Here is a 14,145-nt window from a genome sequence, read left to right as displayed (position 1 = left end):
TCTGTTTCCCACTGCCTAGAGAAGGGAAGAATTTGTTGGCCACACAATGCAAGTTTTACGTTAGATCTGTAAATTAGCATCCATTTACAAACCATGGTCTTATGAATTTGGTTTCTTTGAGTCTGAGTCACCCCAAGAGATGGATGTGCTCTCTATTTGCTGATGAAATCAGTTTCCAGGCCTGCCATGCTGCAAATCAAACTCAGCTACAATACATTCTCCCAAGTAACCTCCTGAGGCCTCTTGGGAAGCAGCCAAATGATTCTTCAGACAGCACCTCTCTCCACTGTGGAGAGAGGCCAAGTGAACTATTTCCCTCATTTTAAAATTTCTACACTTAGAATTAATATTTCAGTTTTTACCTAAGGAAACCAGGTTACAGTAAAACCAACAATTTCAAGTGAATCATAGCTTGCTCTCCAACACTCTGCTTGAGCAACTAATAAACATGCTTGCTTAAAAAAAAGGTATGAATTCTTTTTAAACAGCTTCACTTTAAAGAAAATGGGGGAGGGGAGCTATTAGAGATTAAAAGAAATTTAGACATACTCACCAAATGGAATGCGTGACACCCTGTTTAGATCCTGTTACTAAGAAACTGTGGTAGGCAGAGTAACAGCCCCCCAAAGATGTCCATGTGCTAATCCTCAGAATCTGGGAATGTTACACAGTAAAACAGATTTTGCTGTGATCAAGGCCTTGAAATAAGGAGAGCAGCTTGGTCTCTCCAGGTGGGTCCAGTATAATCACATGGGTCCTTGAAAGCAGAGAATCTTTCCCAGCTGGGGGTTAGGGGAATTACGACGATGGAAGAAGGGTCAGAGAGATGCAACATTACTAGCTTTGAGGATGGAAGAGGACTGTAAGCCAAGGAATGTAGCTTCTAAAAGTTGGAAAAGGCAAGTGAACAGATTCTCTTCTAAGACATCCAGAAAGGAATGCAGCCACACTGGTACTTTGATTTTAGCCCAGTAAAGTCTACGTCAAACACTTCTGACCTTGAAAGCTGGAAAGATAATGAATTTGTCTTGTCACTGTATTTGCAGTAACTTGTTACAGCAGCAATAGAAAACTAATAAAACTGAAAGCTATTTTGAGACAAATGAGGAGAGTTAAACAGGGATTGATTGGGCATGAGTTGGAATATTGAGGAATTAAGGCTAATTTTTATTAGGGTATGGTAACAGTATTTCGGCTTTTTTAGCCTTTTAGAGAAACATACTTGAGTACTTATACATGAAATGACACAACAGTACCTGTGATTTGCTTTAAAATAACACTGCCCCTCCCACAAGATAAGATATTACATTCGATTGGTTAACTGTTGAAGCTCAGGGCTCAAGATACTATTTTGTATATGCTTGAGGTTTTTCATAGTAAATTAAAAAAAACAAAAACGTAAATTAACTTAGGAGAGTGCACCAGAATGCAATAGGTCAGCACTATCCAAATTTGTCTGTAATGAAATGTATTAGCACTGTTCAGTGCAGTAGCCGGTAGCCATGGGGCTATTGAGCATTTGAAATATAAGTAGTGCAACAGAAGATTTTTTTTTTTGCCTTTTTCATCAAAACATTAAATGCATATCTGCACGTGGCATGAACTGTGAATGAGCTGTTAAAGGCTTGCTGCTACTGCTGTTTAGTTACTTAAGTCGCGTCTCTTTGCAACCCCATGGACTGTAGCCCACCAAGCTCCTCTGTCCATGGGATTTCCCAGACAGGAATACTGGAGAGGGTTGCCATTTCCTTCTCCCAACTGAGTAATTTTAATTTCAATTTTAATTGACTAAACAGCCCCTATGGCTAGTGGCTACCATATTACACAGTGCAGCTCTATATACTGAAAAAGAGCCACAACGCCTTACTGTTAGAATTCAGTTAATAAGCAAGCTCATGAATCAAGTCAGTGCACACTTGTTATGTCTATCTGCCCAATCTCTCTTTCCCTTTCTTGCTAATAGCAGTACCTAGCTCCCAGCCCCACTCTAAGCCCTTCTTCACAAAGAGGTAGGGCATGAGATCCAGGCTATAACACAACTTCTTCCTAGCCGAAGAATAATGACCAAAGCCAGGACAACCACAGCCTTTGCTTGAAATCTTCGGTACTTGGAAGTAAAGTACTCTCTTGATCAGTTGTACGGATGGAGCCCTAGAACTGCTATCTATCTTATTCCTTGATACACTGAGGCTCCTAAGAGTAAAACCAAAACTAGGATAAAGTTGGGCAGAGTCATGATTCTCTTCAAGCTTTTAGATCCAGTGAAAAATGAAGTCAATTCCATCCTTTTTTTCTCTTTCAATTGGATAAGCCAATAAATTGTTTTTTCTGCTTATGTTATTTTTAAGTCCTAACACTCACAACCTAAAAAGTTTTAATACAAATTCTCAAAAAATTTCTTAATGCCAGGGTCATTAGCAAAATAGTAAGACATGCAGGTCAGGAAGCAACAGTTAGAACTCGACATGGGAACAACAGACTGCTTCCAAATAGGAAAAGGAGTACGTCAAGGCTGTGTATTGTCACCCTGCTATTTAACTTATATGCATTGTACATCATGAGAAACGCTGGGCTGGAAGAAGCACAAGCTGGAGTCAAGATTGCGGGGAGAAATATCAATAACCTCAGATATGCAGATGATACCACCCTTATGGCAGAAGGTGAAGAAGAATTAAAGAGCCTCTTGATGAAAGTGAGAGGAGAGTGAAAAGTTGGCTTAAAACTCAACATTCAGAAAACGAAGATCATGGCATCCAGTCCCATCACTTCATGGCAATTAGATGGGGAAACAGTGTCTAACTTTATTTTTCTGGGTTCCAAAATCACTGCAGATGGTGATTGCAGCCATGAAATTAAAGGACGCTTATTCCTTGGAAGGAAAGTTATGACCAACCTAGACAGCATATTAAAAAGGCCTGGCATGCTGTGGTTCATGGGGTGGCAAGGAGTCAGACATTACTTTGTCCACTAAGGTCCGTCTAGTCAAGGCTATGGTTTTTCCAGTAGTCATGTATGGATGTGAGAGTTGGACTATAAAAAAAACTGAGCGCCAAAGAACTGATGCTTTTGAACTGTGGTGTTGGAGAAGACTCTTGAGAGTCTCTTGGACTGCAAGGAGATCCAACCAGTCCATCCTACAGGAGATCAGTTCTGAGTCTTCATTGGAAGGACTGATGTTGAAGCTGAAACTCCAATACTTTGGCCACCTGACGTGAAGGGCTGACTCATTTGAAAAGACCCTGATGCTGGGAAAGATTGAGGGCAGGAGAAGGAGACAACAGAAGATGAGATGGTTGGATGGCATCACTGACTCGATGGACATGAGTTTGGGTAAACTCTGGGAGTTAGTGATGGACAGAAAGGCCTGGCATGCTGTGGTTCATGGAGTGGCAAAGAGTCAGACACAACTGAGCGACTTAACTGAACTGAATCCCCAAATAACTATCCTGCAGAAAGGACTTTTAATGTGGTGATTAAGGTTAAATGAGGTCAGAAGGGTAGAACCTTTATCCCACAGAACTGGTGGCCTTATAACAGGGAGAAACAACAGAGGTCTCTCTCAGCCATGTGAGCACAGGGAGAAGGCAGCTATCTGCAGTCCAGGAAGACTCCTTACCAGTACCTGACCAGTTGGCACCCTGATCTCAAGACTTCCAGTCTGCAGAACTGTGAAAACATAAATTTCCATTGTTTAAGCCAGACACTCAGTCTGACATTTTTGTTATGGAGCCCAAGCTGACTAATACAGGCACCCAGTATAACTCCCCTATGGCAGGTTACCACCAGGTCCTTCTTCAGGGTCAAGCAGACTCTGACTAGCAAAAATAGTAATATACTGATCTTTTATTATTCCACGCTCAATCTCGATTTCAGTTTAAAGTAGATTTTTAACTGGTTTTTGCTTTTTCAAATAAAAATGTCAGCCCAGGTAACTTGAATCTCACAATCAATTCAGGAGCATTACAAGAATACAGAAAAAAAGTTTTTAGTGAATTATAAGGGAGAGAAAAGCTGATAAATCATATAGTCAAACTCAAGCAGTAATCCTTTTAATTTTTCATACTTTATTCTCTATATTGATAGGTTAAGAAAGTAAAATCTTCCTAAGTACTGATTCATAGATAATGCTTATAAGCAGCACACAATACATTCAGTTTCACAAACAGTAATATCCAGTGATCCCTTTAAATGCAATTTTAATCCTTACTTTCAGCTAAGTGCAAGAATAATACAATGAGCTAAATACACACAAAACTTGTGAACTACAGAAGTGGTTTCCATAGCCACACATGGTTTTAGTCAAGTATGCATTTTCAGAATAAATAAATACTAACAAATATGTTAATAAAACACTACCCCAAATGCTTACCTGCCATCAACTTTTCAGCAATGCCATTCCTGCTACTGAAAGCACTTTCAGAAGTTTTAATCTGACCTGGGAAAATGAGTTCTTTTAAAATCTGACAAACAGTATAGTATAAACCCCAAAGATTTTTAATCCAGTATGTCTTCCAACACAGAACCATTCATAGGAAATGCTTAGTTTCTCAAAAAATAAAAAAATTACTCTTATCTAAAGAAGAGTATTAAAACAAATCATCTTAAGACAAATAAACACTCCTACAAAACGCTGTATTTTCTAATATTGTTTTCTCCTTAAAAGAAACACAAACCAGTTTACCATCTTTTAATAACTTACACTACTTTGGTCTAAAAGCTTTAGAAATATATGAAACACATCTTAGCTATCAAAGTCAAAGGTGCCATTTAGATTTCACATATCAAACAGCTACAGTACAACCTACAATGGCACAAGTATACATAAATATTAATTCATCATTGAGAGGGTCAAGAGTCAGAAGAAACTGAATGGTTTGCAAACCAAAGGTACTTTGACTTACATGTGGTCATTAAAATCTAATATGTAATTCAAGTAGGGTAATATAATGGCAGGGAATTAAAGGCTCATATATCACTCTAAAATTGAAAACATGAAAATAAAGCCTGAAAACTTCGTGGTTCTCCATTTCTCATTCACATGGTTAGGTATCAGAGCCTTACTGTGGAAAATACAGTTATTAAGTATGGTTTCTCCAGAAGATAATGAAGCTTCAGAAAGTACAAAAGGTGTCAAGATCCATAGTTTGCTTCATCAAATGCTTTTCTAGCGCGTTTCAATTCTTCATTCATAGTAAGCAAGTCTTTAACCCTAGCAAACTTTCTTGGGTCCTTTCGAATCAAGAAGACGATATCTTCAACTTGTACCCGACCTTGTCTTCCAATTGACATTGCCTTATGAGTCTATTACAAAGAAACATATTAAATTCAATTAATTTTTCAAAAATCTAACGTTTTATTTTTTTAATTACAATGCTGATGAGTTTGAAGCCTTCTCTTCTAATTATTATAGCTATTCATTTGTGAATTGTCTTTCTATTAATGTTCTTTTTCCACTTTCTACCATTATTAGCAATGTTTCAGTGCTATATAGACATTTTTTACACTAAAGACATTAAAACTATCAAATCCATTGATGTTTCTTTTTGTATTTTGATATACATAGTTGATCTTCATTTGTATAAAATGATTTTGTAATTTCTCTGTAACCACCCACTTCATTTAAACTTTGTGTCCATCTTGGTAACTAATAAATATTGGTGGCTTTCCTTGAGACAAATCTCATCCCCTACCATTACATAGTCATACTGGGTAAAACCAAAAACTCCTTGCAGCATTATTTCTAATGACTGAAAAAAAAGAAACTAAATATTTAATAAGGCATTGAACAAATTTGAGTATATGTAGCCAATTAATATTGAAGCCATCAAAAATATTAAAGTATTATGCAGTGACACAGGGAAACGTGGCAGACTTACCCAAGTGAGAAAGCAGGCTCTATGACTGTATGTACTACATGATTTCAGTTTTGTAAAGTTTTAAAATATGTGTAAAAAGACAAAAGAATATTCACAAAAATCTCAGCATCAGTTATCCCTTGATAGAAGGGTTATAGCTTTTTATTTTCTTCTGGGCACTCTTTAATACTTTCTAAATTTAATATTACTTTTATAAGCAGAAAAAGATTTTTAAAAATGTATACTCTCTGACCCAGTAATTTTACTTCTATTATTCTTTATGAAGGAAATAATCCAAAACAAAGGGTAAAAATTCACAGGAACTGAACACAGCCAAGCTCCGTATACCCATATACATGCATATATATCTCCCTCCATCCTTAATGATAAACAGTAACCAGAAACTTCCACAAAACAGGGACTCAAATGAATAGTTTTTCAAAAGAATGTCACAGTTCTATTCTAAAAGTTAGAATTTCAAATCCATTCCTCAGTTAACTAAGGCCAATTAAAAAAAAAAGTCTTACCATTTCAGTGATGAACTCTATGACAAGGTCTTCAAGAATATCTACTGATTCAGTATAAGGATTCTGGTCATCTCCAAACCCATACATCATACACCGTACTGTACAAAGAACAATCATTTTTGTTTACTTAAAAGAACTTGACTTATACTTTTTTCATATTAGAATTGAACCAAGGTATAGAAGATATTGGTAAAAATGTATATTTACATTATATTTGTTGTCTCCAAGTATGAATTTTGGTGTGAAAGGTATTAATCACTAGCTCATAAGCAACTGCTCTTACCTAGCCTTCCCTAGGGTAGAAACTCCCCTTCTCGCCTAGCTACTGAACCCTGATATCAATACTCTTCCCTAACCTCCATTATCTACTCACCAACAACCCCAGAATACCTTTAAGTAGGAAACTTCTTGGCAGGAAAAGGATGAGTAGCAATGGTTTAGTTATGTTTTGGGGGGGAGGAGGGCTGGAAAAAAGAAGGCAAAATCCTTTATGATATAACTATAAGGAAGAGGACATAAGAGAAAGCTCCAATTACCTTCTAACAGGAAGAACTGGTTAATCAAAAGGAGAAAGCAAAAGCTTATAATACAGAATCTTGACATTTTATTCCCTGGATCAAAGCAACTGCCAGTGAAGCCCTTTTAGGCTTCATAGAAAATGCAAAAGAGAAGAAAAGTATAATGCAAAGTAATAAAAGTAACTGCTAATAGGTAAACCCCTTCATGGATCACTGTCTTCTCTTGGTGAAAGGGCTTTCATACCTCAATGAAGCTGAGTCATGCACACAGGGCCATACAAGACGGATGGGTCATAGTGGACAATTCTGACAAAACGTGATCCAGTGGAGGAAAGAAAAGCAAACTACCACAGTATACTTGCCACTGAGAACCCTATGAATTGTATAAAGAGGCAAAAAATATATCACACCAAAAGATGAGTCCCCCAGGTCGGAAGGTATCCAATACACTACTGGGGAGGACAACTACTGATAGCTTCAGAAAGAATGAAGCAGCTGGGCCAAAGTGGAAACAACACTCAGTTGTGGATGTGTCTGGTGATGAAAGTAAAATCCAATGTTGTAAAGAACAGTATTGCATAGGAACATGGAATGCTAGGTCCATGAATCAAGGTAAACTGGATGTGGTCAAGCAGGAGATGGCAAAGAGTAAACACCAACATCTTAGGAACCAGTGAACTAAAACGGACGGGAGAGAGCGAATTTAATTCAGATGACCATTATATCTACTACTGTGGGCAAGAATGCCATAGAAGAAATCAAGAAGGCCTCATAATCAACAAAAGAGTCCAAAATGCAGTACTTGGGTGCAACCTCAAAAACAATAGAATGATCTTGGTTTGTTTCCAAAGCAAACCATTCAATATCACAGTAATTCAAGTCTTTGCCCCAACCATTTATATATCCCTTACTATGTGCCAGCCATTGTTGTAAGCTCATTTAATCCTCATGACAATTCTGTGAAATAGAAACCACTATTATCCCCATTATATACAGATGAGAAAATTGAGGCACAAAGTTAAGTGATTTACCCAAGGTCACACAGCTAGTGAGACTGAACTTGAATTTAAACTCAGAGAATCTGGCTCCAGAATCTATACTCCTACCCACAACACTTACATTTCTTTGTAATTTGGGGCAGATGGGATCCATAAGGGTTCTTATCCTATAGTCTATAAATTCCCAATCAGTCCACAGATAAGCTTTGAGAAGTCCTGGAACCCTACTATTATATAGAAAAATTTTATACATTATTTGTGTGTGCACTTTTTCTGGAAGAAAATCAATTTGTATCAGATTCTCAAAGGGGTATGGTATATATGTGTATGTGTGTGTGCTTAATCGCTCAGTCATGTCCAACTCTTTGCAACCCCATGAATTGTAGCCTGCCAGGCTCCTCCATCCATGGGAATTCTCCGGGCAAGAAAACTCGAGGGGGTTGCCATGCCCTCCCCCAAGGGACCTTCCCGACCCAGGGATTGAACCCAGGTCTCCCCCATTGCAGGCAGATTCTTTACCATCTGAGCCATCAGGGAAGCCCAAAAGGGGTATATAAATACTAAGAAATTCTGTCATGTTAGAAATGTTTTCTATTTTGATCTGACTGCTGGTTGTAAGTATATACAAAATTCATCAAGCCGTTCAGTAAAGATCAGTATAATTCACTGTATGTAAGTTTTATGTTTAAAAAAGGGGGGTGGGGAGGAATTCCCTGGTGGTCCAGTGACTAAGACACTCCATGCTCCCAATGCAGGGGGCCCAGATTCCATCCCTGGTGAGGGAACTAGATCCCACATGCTGCACCTAAAGATCCAGCATCCAGCAACAAAGAGCCAGCACAGCCAAATATATAAACAACAAAAGAAAGAAAAAAAAAAGGAAGGGATTCCTAGAACACTTCTAAAAGAAGGAAGGAGTACATTAAGAATAAGTCCTTAAAAAAAAAAAAAAAGAGTAATTCCTACTTAGGAGAAGCAAAAGCAGGCTAAACTAAGAAGAAAGCAGACCAGGCCCATGGAAGAAAAGAAAGGGATGACCCAGAAGCCAGTATGGGATAGAGAAGTGCCCTGGAGGGTTTGTCCTGGCAAGAATCTTTAGGTTCAGATACAGAAGGGAGAAAACAAACACAAGAGGCATAAGATAATTTCAGACTTAAAGAAGGGCTGCAAAAATAGCACGAAGTTCCAGAATCCCTATATCCAGTTTCCCCTTATGTTAACATCTTACACAACCAAAGACATTTATCAAAACTAAGAAATTAACACTGGTACAAGTACAGAACTTACTCAGACTGTACCAGTTTTTCCACTAGTGTACTTTTCCTGTTCCAGGATCCCACACTATTTAGTTGTTGTGTCTCCTTAGTTTCCTCTGTTCTGTAACAGTTCCTCAAACTTTCCTTGTCTTTTACAACCTTGACACTTCTGAAGAATACTGGTCAGTTATCTTGTAGCGTGTCCTTCAGCTTCGGTTTGTCTGATGTTTCCTCATGATTAGGTTGTGCTTATGCATTACTAGAAAGGGAATCACAGTGATGATGGACCTCTCAATGCACCATATTAGGGGTACCTAATGTCAACATATATTACTGGTGATACTTACTTTGATCACCTGGCTAAAGTAATGTCTGCCAGGACTGGATTCTCCACTATAAATTTAATATTTTCTCTTAAATATTTTGAAGAAAATACTCTGTCATTAACATTGTGATGGGGAGAATTCATCAGTAGGGAAATATACTTCACTGGAAAAGGAAAAACCTATTAGATAGGAAGTATGTAAACTGTATTTGGTTAAAGAGTCTGTAAAGACATAAATAGAGAAGTGAATGCTTTGAAATTTTGTGTTATATTAGCAAAAAAAATTTTTTAAAACAAAGAATGTCTAGGAGAACAGATCTTGGTCAAGTAAGATACATGAAAATTCAGGTAAGACAAAGAAAGAGCTGTGAAGATTCCAAATTCTTGTCATCACAAAAATAAAGAAATCCAAGTGGAACAAAGGCTCTGGTAAGTATCCAAGCATCACTCTGCGATGCTCTGGTGTAGTAACCCTCTTATGCCTACCTAAGAAGTAACTGTGTTAGTCACTCAGTCATGTCGACTCTTTGCAACCCCAAGGACTGTAGCCCACCAGGCTTCTCTGTCCATGGAATTCTCCAGGGAAGAATACTGGAGTGGAGTGCCATTCTCTCCTCCAGAGGAACTTCCCAATCCAGGGATCAAACCCTGGTCTCTTGCCTCACAGGCAGATTCTTCACCGTTTGAGCTACAGGGAAGTCTCCATAAGTAAAACCATATACGAATGGAGTAAATAACATCAGAAATGGAATAATGAGTGGTCAACTTTAGGTAAGAAATTGAGATATAGGAAAGAATTTGAATGGCTTAAAAAAAATCAAACTACTTGACTCTGTAGTTTCAAGAGCATTTAGGAACTGCTTATGTCGGAACTGGCGTAAGTAAACCAAGTGTTCCATGTGTTGCCTAATCTACACTCAGCCATAACTATGTATAAAGGACCAGGATTGGAAGATGGAGAGCATGTTCTCATGGTGCCTTTCAGGGGCTGGCCTGAATCATCAGTAGTAGAAGCAGCTCTTCTTGCCACTGCCATAAAGGTCAAACCTGTCTACTGAGGGAGAATAGACCCAAAAGGTGAAGATTCCAAATCTTATGATCTCCATGCCACTGGACTGCCTCACATTGTTCACCATCTTCCTGCCTTGTCCATTGCCTTAGTTCAAAGCCTCAACTTAATTCCTACCCTCAGACCTGTTCAGGATCCAACAGAACCTTCCGCTTACAGTCAAAGGAGTCCCTGCTCCAACTGATGAAAGATAAGGGACAGGTAAAGTAACAGAGGTACATTCTTACTTAGGACCTGAATTGAAACACTGATCACACGTATTTACTTAAAAAATTTAAAAACGTATGTCTGTGTGAGCCCATATATACACCCACATATATAAATATATAAATTGGGGTTAGGATCATTACTATCTATGAATCACAGGTCAAACAGAATTTATACGCAAGTCTGAGAATACTGTCCCTGCAAGGAAACTCTTAAAAAATCATTGTCAAGTACTACTTACATTCTTTAGAAAAAAGTCTCTTTCTTTTACCCTGTCCACCTTCTGCACCTCCTCCAATTTCTTCATTTTCTTCCTCAAACTGGAAGTTAAAATGTATAGATATGTCAAATACTGCTTCTGACATTTTAACAATTCACATTTTTTTTTTACATCTTCAACACCAGTATAATGCCAGAAAGCCTAAAACAAGCAGCAAAAAACAATGAAACTTTAGCATTTGGGGGGGCATTAAAACTATCTCGCCCAACGTCAGACTCACGCAGGAGTGGCTTCTACAATGCCTGTAACAATCGTACTGCCTCTCCTGAGGGAGTTCCAACGACCATACATTCTTTTTTTTAAAACTAAGTTGGTCTATTTCTAGATAGTTTTACTATTAAAAGAGTTGATATTGAATGAAAGCAAGCAAAACTAGTATTTGTTAATCATTTCTTACACAGTGCTAAGAACTTTCCTCAAGTAAACCTTAATCCTATTTTATGACATGAAACCTGAGGCTCAATTACTTGCTCAATGACTTTGAGTTCATTATTTTTCCACTATTTTACAGTAAGTGTACAGTTTTCTTAGCACTTTAATTGTTGTTGCATAATGAGCCCTAACAAATGCTAGCTTTGCCCTCTGATGATTCTCTAAGTGATTCAAAGGGTCTCTGGCAAATATGAACCAAAAGTAAAGGGCGGGGAGCCACCTATTCCTCCTGCCCCGCTTACTAAAAGGATGAATCAGAAGCAAAAGGCTAGCCCGGGGAGAAGTCCCCGATTCACTCGGCAGAATCACTGAGGTAAAGAAGCCCAATTCTCCACTGTGCTTCCGCTACTGTGCTCGAGATAGTAAATTAAAAAGCGGGTTGGAACAGAGGCAGTCACTCACGGTGGGATCCTCTTCTTCATCTGCCATCCCACCAGCCAGCCACCTCCGCGGCGCGCCCGCCTCCCTCGGAGAGCTTTTTACTACTTCCGCTGCCTCATTTCCGGTGACGGGCGGGGCCGGGGCGGGGCCTAGCTGAGCCCCACCTGTGGAAGAGGAACAAGCACGTCCCGCCCAGCGGTGACACTGGACCAGCGAAGGATGAAGTCTCGAAAAGTAGGAATTAAATCTTAGCATAGAAAAGGGATGAGCTAGATGGAGTGTATCTCGTTGTCACCTTGAACTTACTTCTGCGTATCAGATCACCGCTTCCTGATGCGGTACTGCGAAGCTTTGGATCATTGAGGGGCTAGCCAGGGGTGAATTTAAACAATTTGAACAACTTAAGAGTTCTACTATGATTTATTGCCAGGGCTTCCCTGGTGACTCATTGGTAAAGAATCTGCTTTCAGTGGAAGACCTGGGTCCGATCTCTGTGTAGGGAAGATTCCTTGGGGAAAGAAATGGCAAACCACTCCAGTATTCTTGCATGGGAAATCCCAAGGACAAAGGAGCCTGGAGGGCTGCAGTCCAGTTCAGTTCAGTCGCTCAGTCTGACTCTTCACCACCCCATGAACCAGAGCACTCCAGGCCTCCCTGTCCATCACCAGCTCCCGGAGTCTACCCAAACTCATGTCCATTGAGTCAGTGATGCCATCCAACCATCTCATCCTCTGTCGTACCGTTCTTCTGCCCTCAATTTTTCCCAGCATCAGGGTCTTTTCAAATGAGGCAGCCCTTCGCATCAGGTGGCCATAGTATTGGAGTTTCAGCTTCAAGATCAGTCCTTCCAATGAACACCCAGGACTGATCTCCCTAAGGGTGAACTGGTTGGATCTCCTTGCAGTCCAAGGGACTCTCAAGAGTCTTCTCCAACACCACAGTTCAAAAGCATCCATTCTTCGGCAGTCAGCTTTCTTCACAGTCCAACTCTCACATCCATACATGACCATAGGAAAAACCATAGCCTTGACTAGACGGACCTTTGTTGGCAAAGTAATGTCTCTGCTTTCGAATATGCTGTCTAGGTTGGTCATAACTTTCCTTCCAAGGAGCAAGCGTCTTTTAATTTCATGGCTGCAGTCACCATCTGCAGTGATTTTGGAGCCCCCAAAAATAAAGTCTGACACTGTTTCCACTGTTTCCCCATCTATTTCCCATGAAGTGATGGGACCAGATGCCATGATCTTCGTTTTCTGAATGTTGAGCTTTAAGCCAACTTTTTCACTCTCCACTTTCACTTTCATCAAGAGGCTTTTTAGTTCCTCTTCACTTTCTGCCATAAGGGTGGTGTCATCTGCATATCTGAGGTTATTGATATTTCTCCCCGCAATCTTGATTCCAGCTTGTGCTTCTTCCAGCCCAGCGTTTCTCATGATGTACTCTGCATAGAACTTAAATAAGCAGGGTGACAATATACAGCCTTGATGTACTCCTTTTCCTATTTGGAACCAGTCTGTTGTTCCATGTCCAGTTCTAACTGTTGCTTCCTGACTTGCATATAGGTTTCTCAAGAGGCAGGTCAGGTGGTCTGGTATTCCCATCTCTTTCAGAATTTTCCACAATTTATTGTGATCCACACAGTCAAAGGCTTTGGTATAGTCAATAAAGCAGAAATAGATGTTTTTCTGGAACTCTCTTGCTTTTTCGATGATCCAGCAGATGTTGGCAACTTGATCTCTGGTTCTTCTGCCTTTTCTAAAACCAGCTTGAACATCAGGAAGTTCACGGTTCACATATTGCTGAAGCCTGGCTTGGAGAATTTTGAGCATTACTTTACCAGCGTGTAAGATGAGTGCAATTGTGTGGTAGTTTGAGCATTCTTTGGCATTGCCTTTCTTTGGGATTGGAATGAAAACTGACCTTTTCCAGTCCTGTGGCCACTGCTGAGTTTCCCAAATTTGCTGGCATACTGAGTGCAGCACTTTCACAGCATCATCTTTCAGGATTTGAAAGAGCTCAACTGGAATTCCATCACCTCCACTAGCTTTGTTCATAGTGATGCTTTCTAAGGCCCACTTGACTTCACATTCCAAGATGTCTGGCTCTAGGTCAGTGATCACACCATCATGATTATCTGGGTCATGAAGATCTTTTTTGTACAGTTCTTCTGTGTATTCTTGCCATCTCTTCTTAATATCTTCTGCTTCTGTTAGGTCCATACCATTTCTGTCCTTTATTGAGCCCATCTTTGCATGAAATGTTCCTTTGGTATCTCTAATTTTCTTGAAGTGATCTCT

General features: G+C 39.5%; 2 protein-coding genes across 6 annotated transcripts in view; both read right to left on the bottom strand.

The window, feature by feature from the left end:
• Nucleotides 1-11,974, bottom strand: part of WDR47 (WD repeat domain 47) — a 96,982-nt gene extending 85,008 nt beyond the window's left edge. For 4 of the 5 annotated variants that reach the window (XM_044944605.2, XM_044944606.2, XM_044944607.2 and 1 more), the window contains exons 1-2: nucleotides 11,870-11,974; nucleotides 10,997-11,075 (exon numbers count right to left, since the gene is read on the bottom strand). In XM_044944605.2, coding sequence (XP_044800540.1) covers nucleotides 10,997-11,075; nucleotides 11,870-11,889 — 99 coding nt within the window. In that variant the 5' untranslated portion in view covers nucleotides 11,890-11,974. Of the gene's footprint in view, nucleotides 1-553; nucleotides 693-10,996; nucleotides 11,076-11,869 lie in introns of those variants that run through there. The other variant, XM_044944609.2, reaches the window with a different exon arrangement.
• On the bottom strand, nucleotides 4,045-9,413 carry TAF13 (TATA-box binding protein associated factor 13). The gene is made up of 3 exons (XM_044944613.2): nucleotides 9,186-9,413; nucleotides 6,383-6,480; nucleotides 4,045-5,301 (listed from the first exon to the last, which is right to left on the bottom strand). The coding sequence occupies exons 2-3, from the start codon at nucleotides 6,470-6,472 to the stop codon at nucleotides 5,131-5,133; spliced, it is 261 nt and encodes an 86-aa protein (XP_044800548.1). The 5' UTR covers nucleotides 6,473-6,480; nucleotides 9,186-9,413; the 3' UTR covers nucleotides 4,045-5,130.
• Nucleotides 11,975-14,145: the final 2,171 nt, after the last annotated feature.

Source organism: Bubalus bubalis, chromosome 6 (assembly GCF_019923935.1).
Source record: "Bubalus bubalis isolate 160015118507 breed Murrah chromosome 6, NDDB_SH_1, whole genome shotgun sequence".
NCBI classification, from domain to species: Eukaryota; Metazoa; Chordata; class Mammalia; order Artiodactyla; family Bovidae; genus Bubalus; species Bubalus bubalis.
The sequence above is the reverse complement of the archived record's forward strand: the minus strand, read 5'-3'. Positions and strand labels throughout refer to the sequence as shown.

Excerpts from the sequence above, each read along its gene's own strand:
- TAF13 (XM_044944613.2), bottom strand. The coding sequence starts at position 6,472 with ATGATGTATGGGTTTGGAGATGACCAGAATCCTTATACTGAATCAGTA. Across the intron at positions 5,302-6,382 it reads TAGAGTTCATCACTGAAATG|ACTCATAAGGCAATGTCAAT; the intron begins GTAAGACTTTTT and ends TCTTTGTAATAG.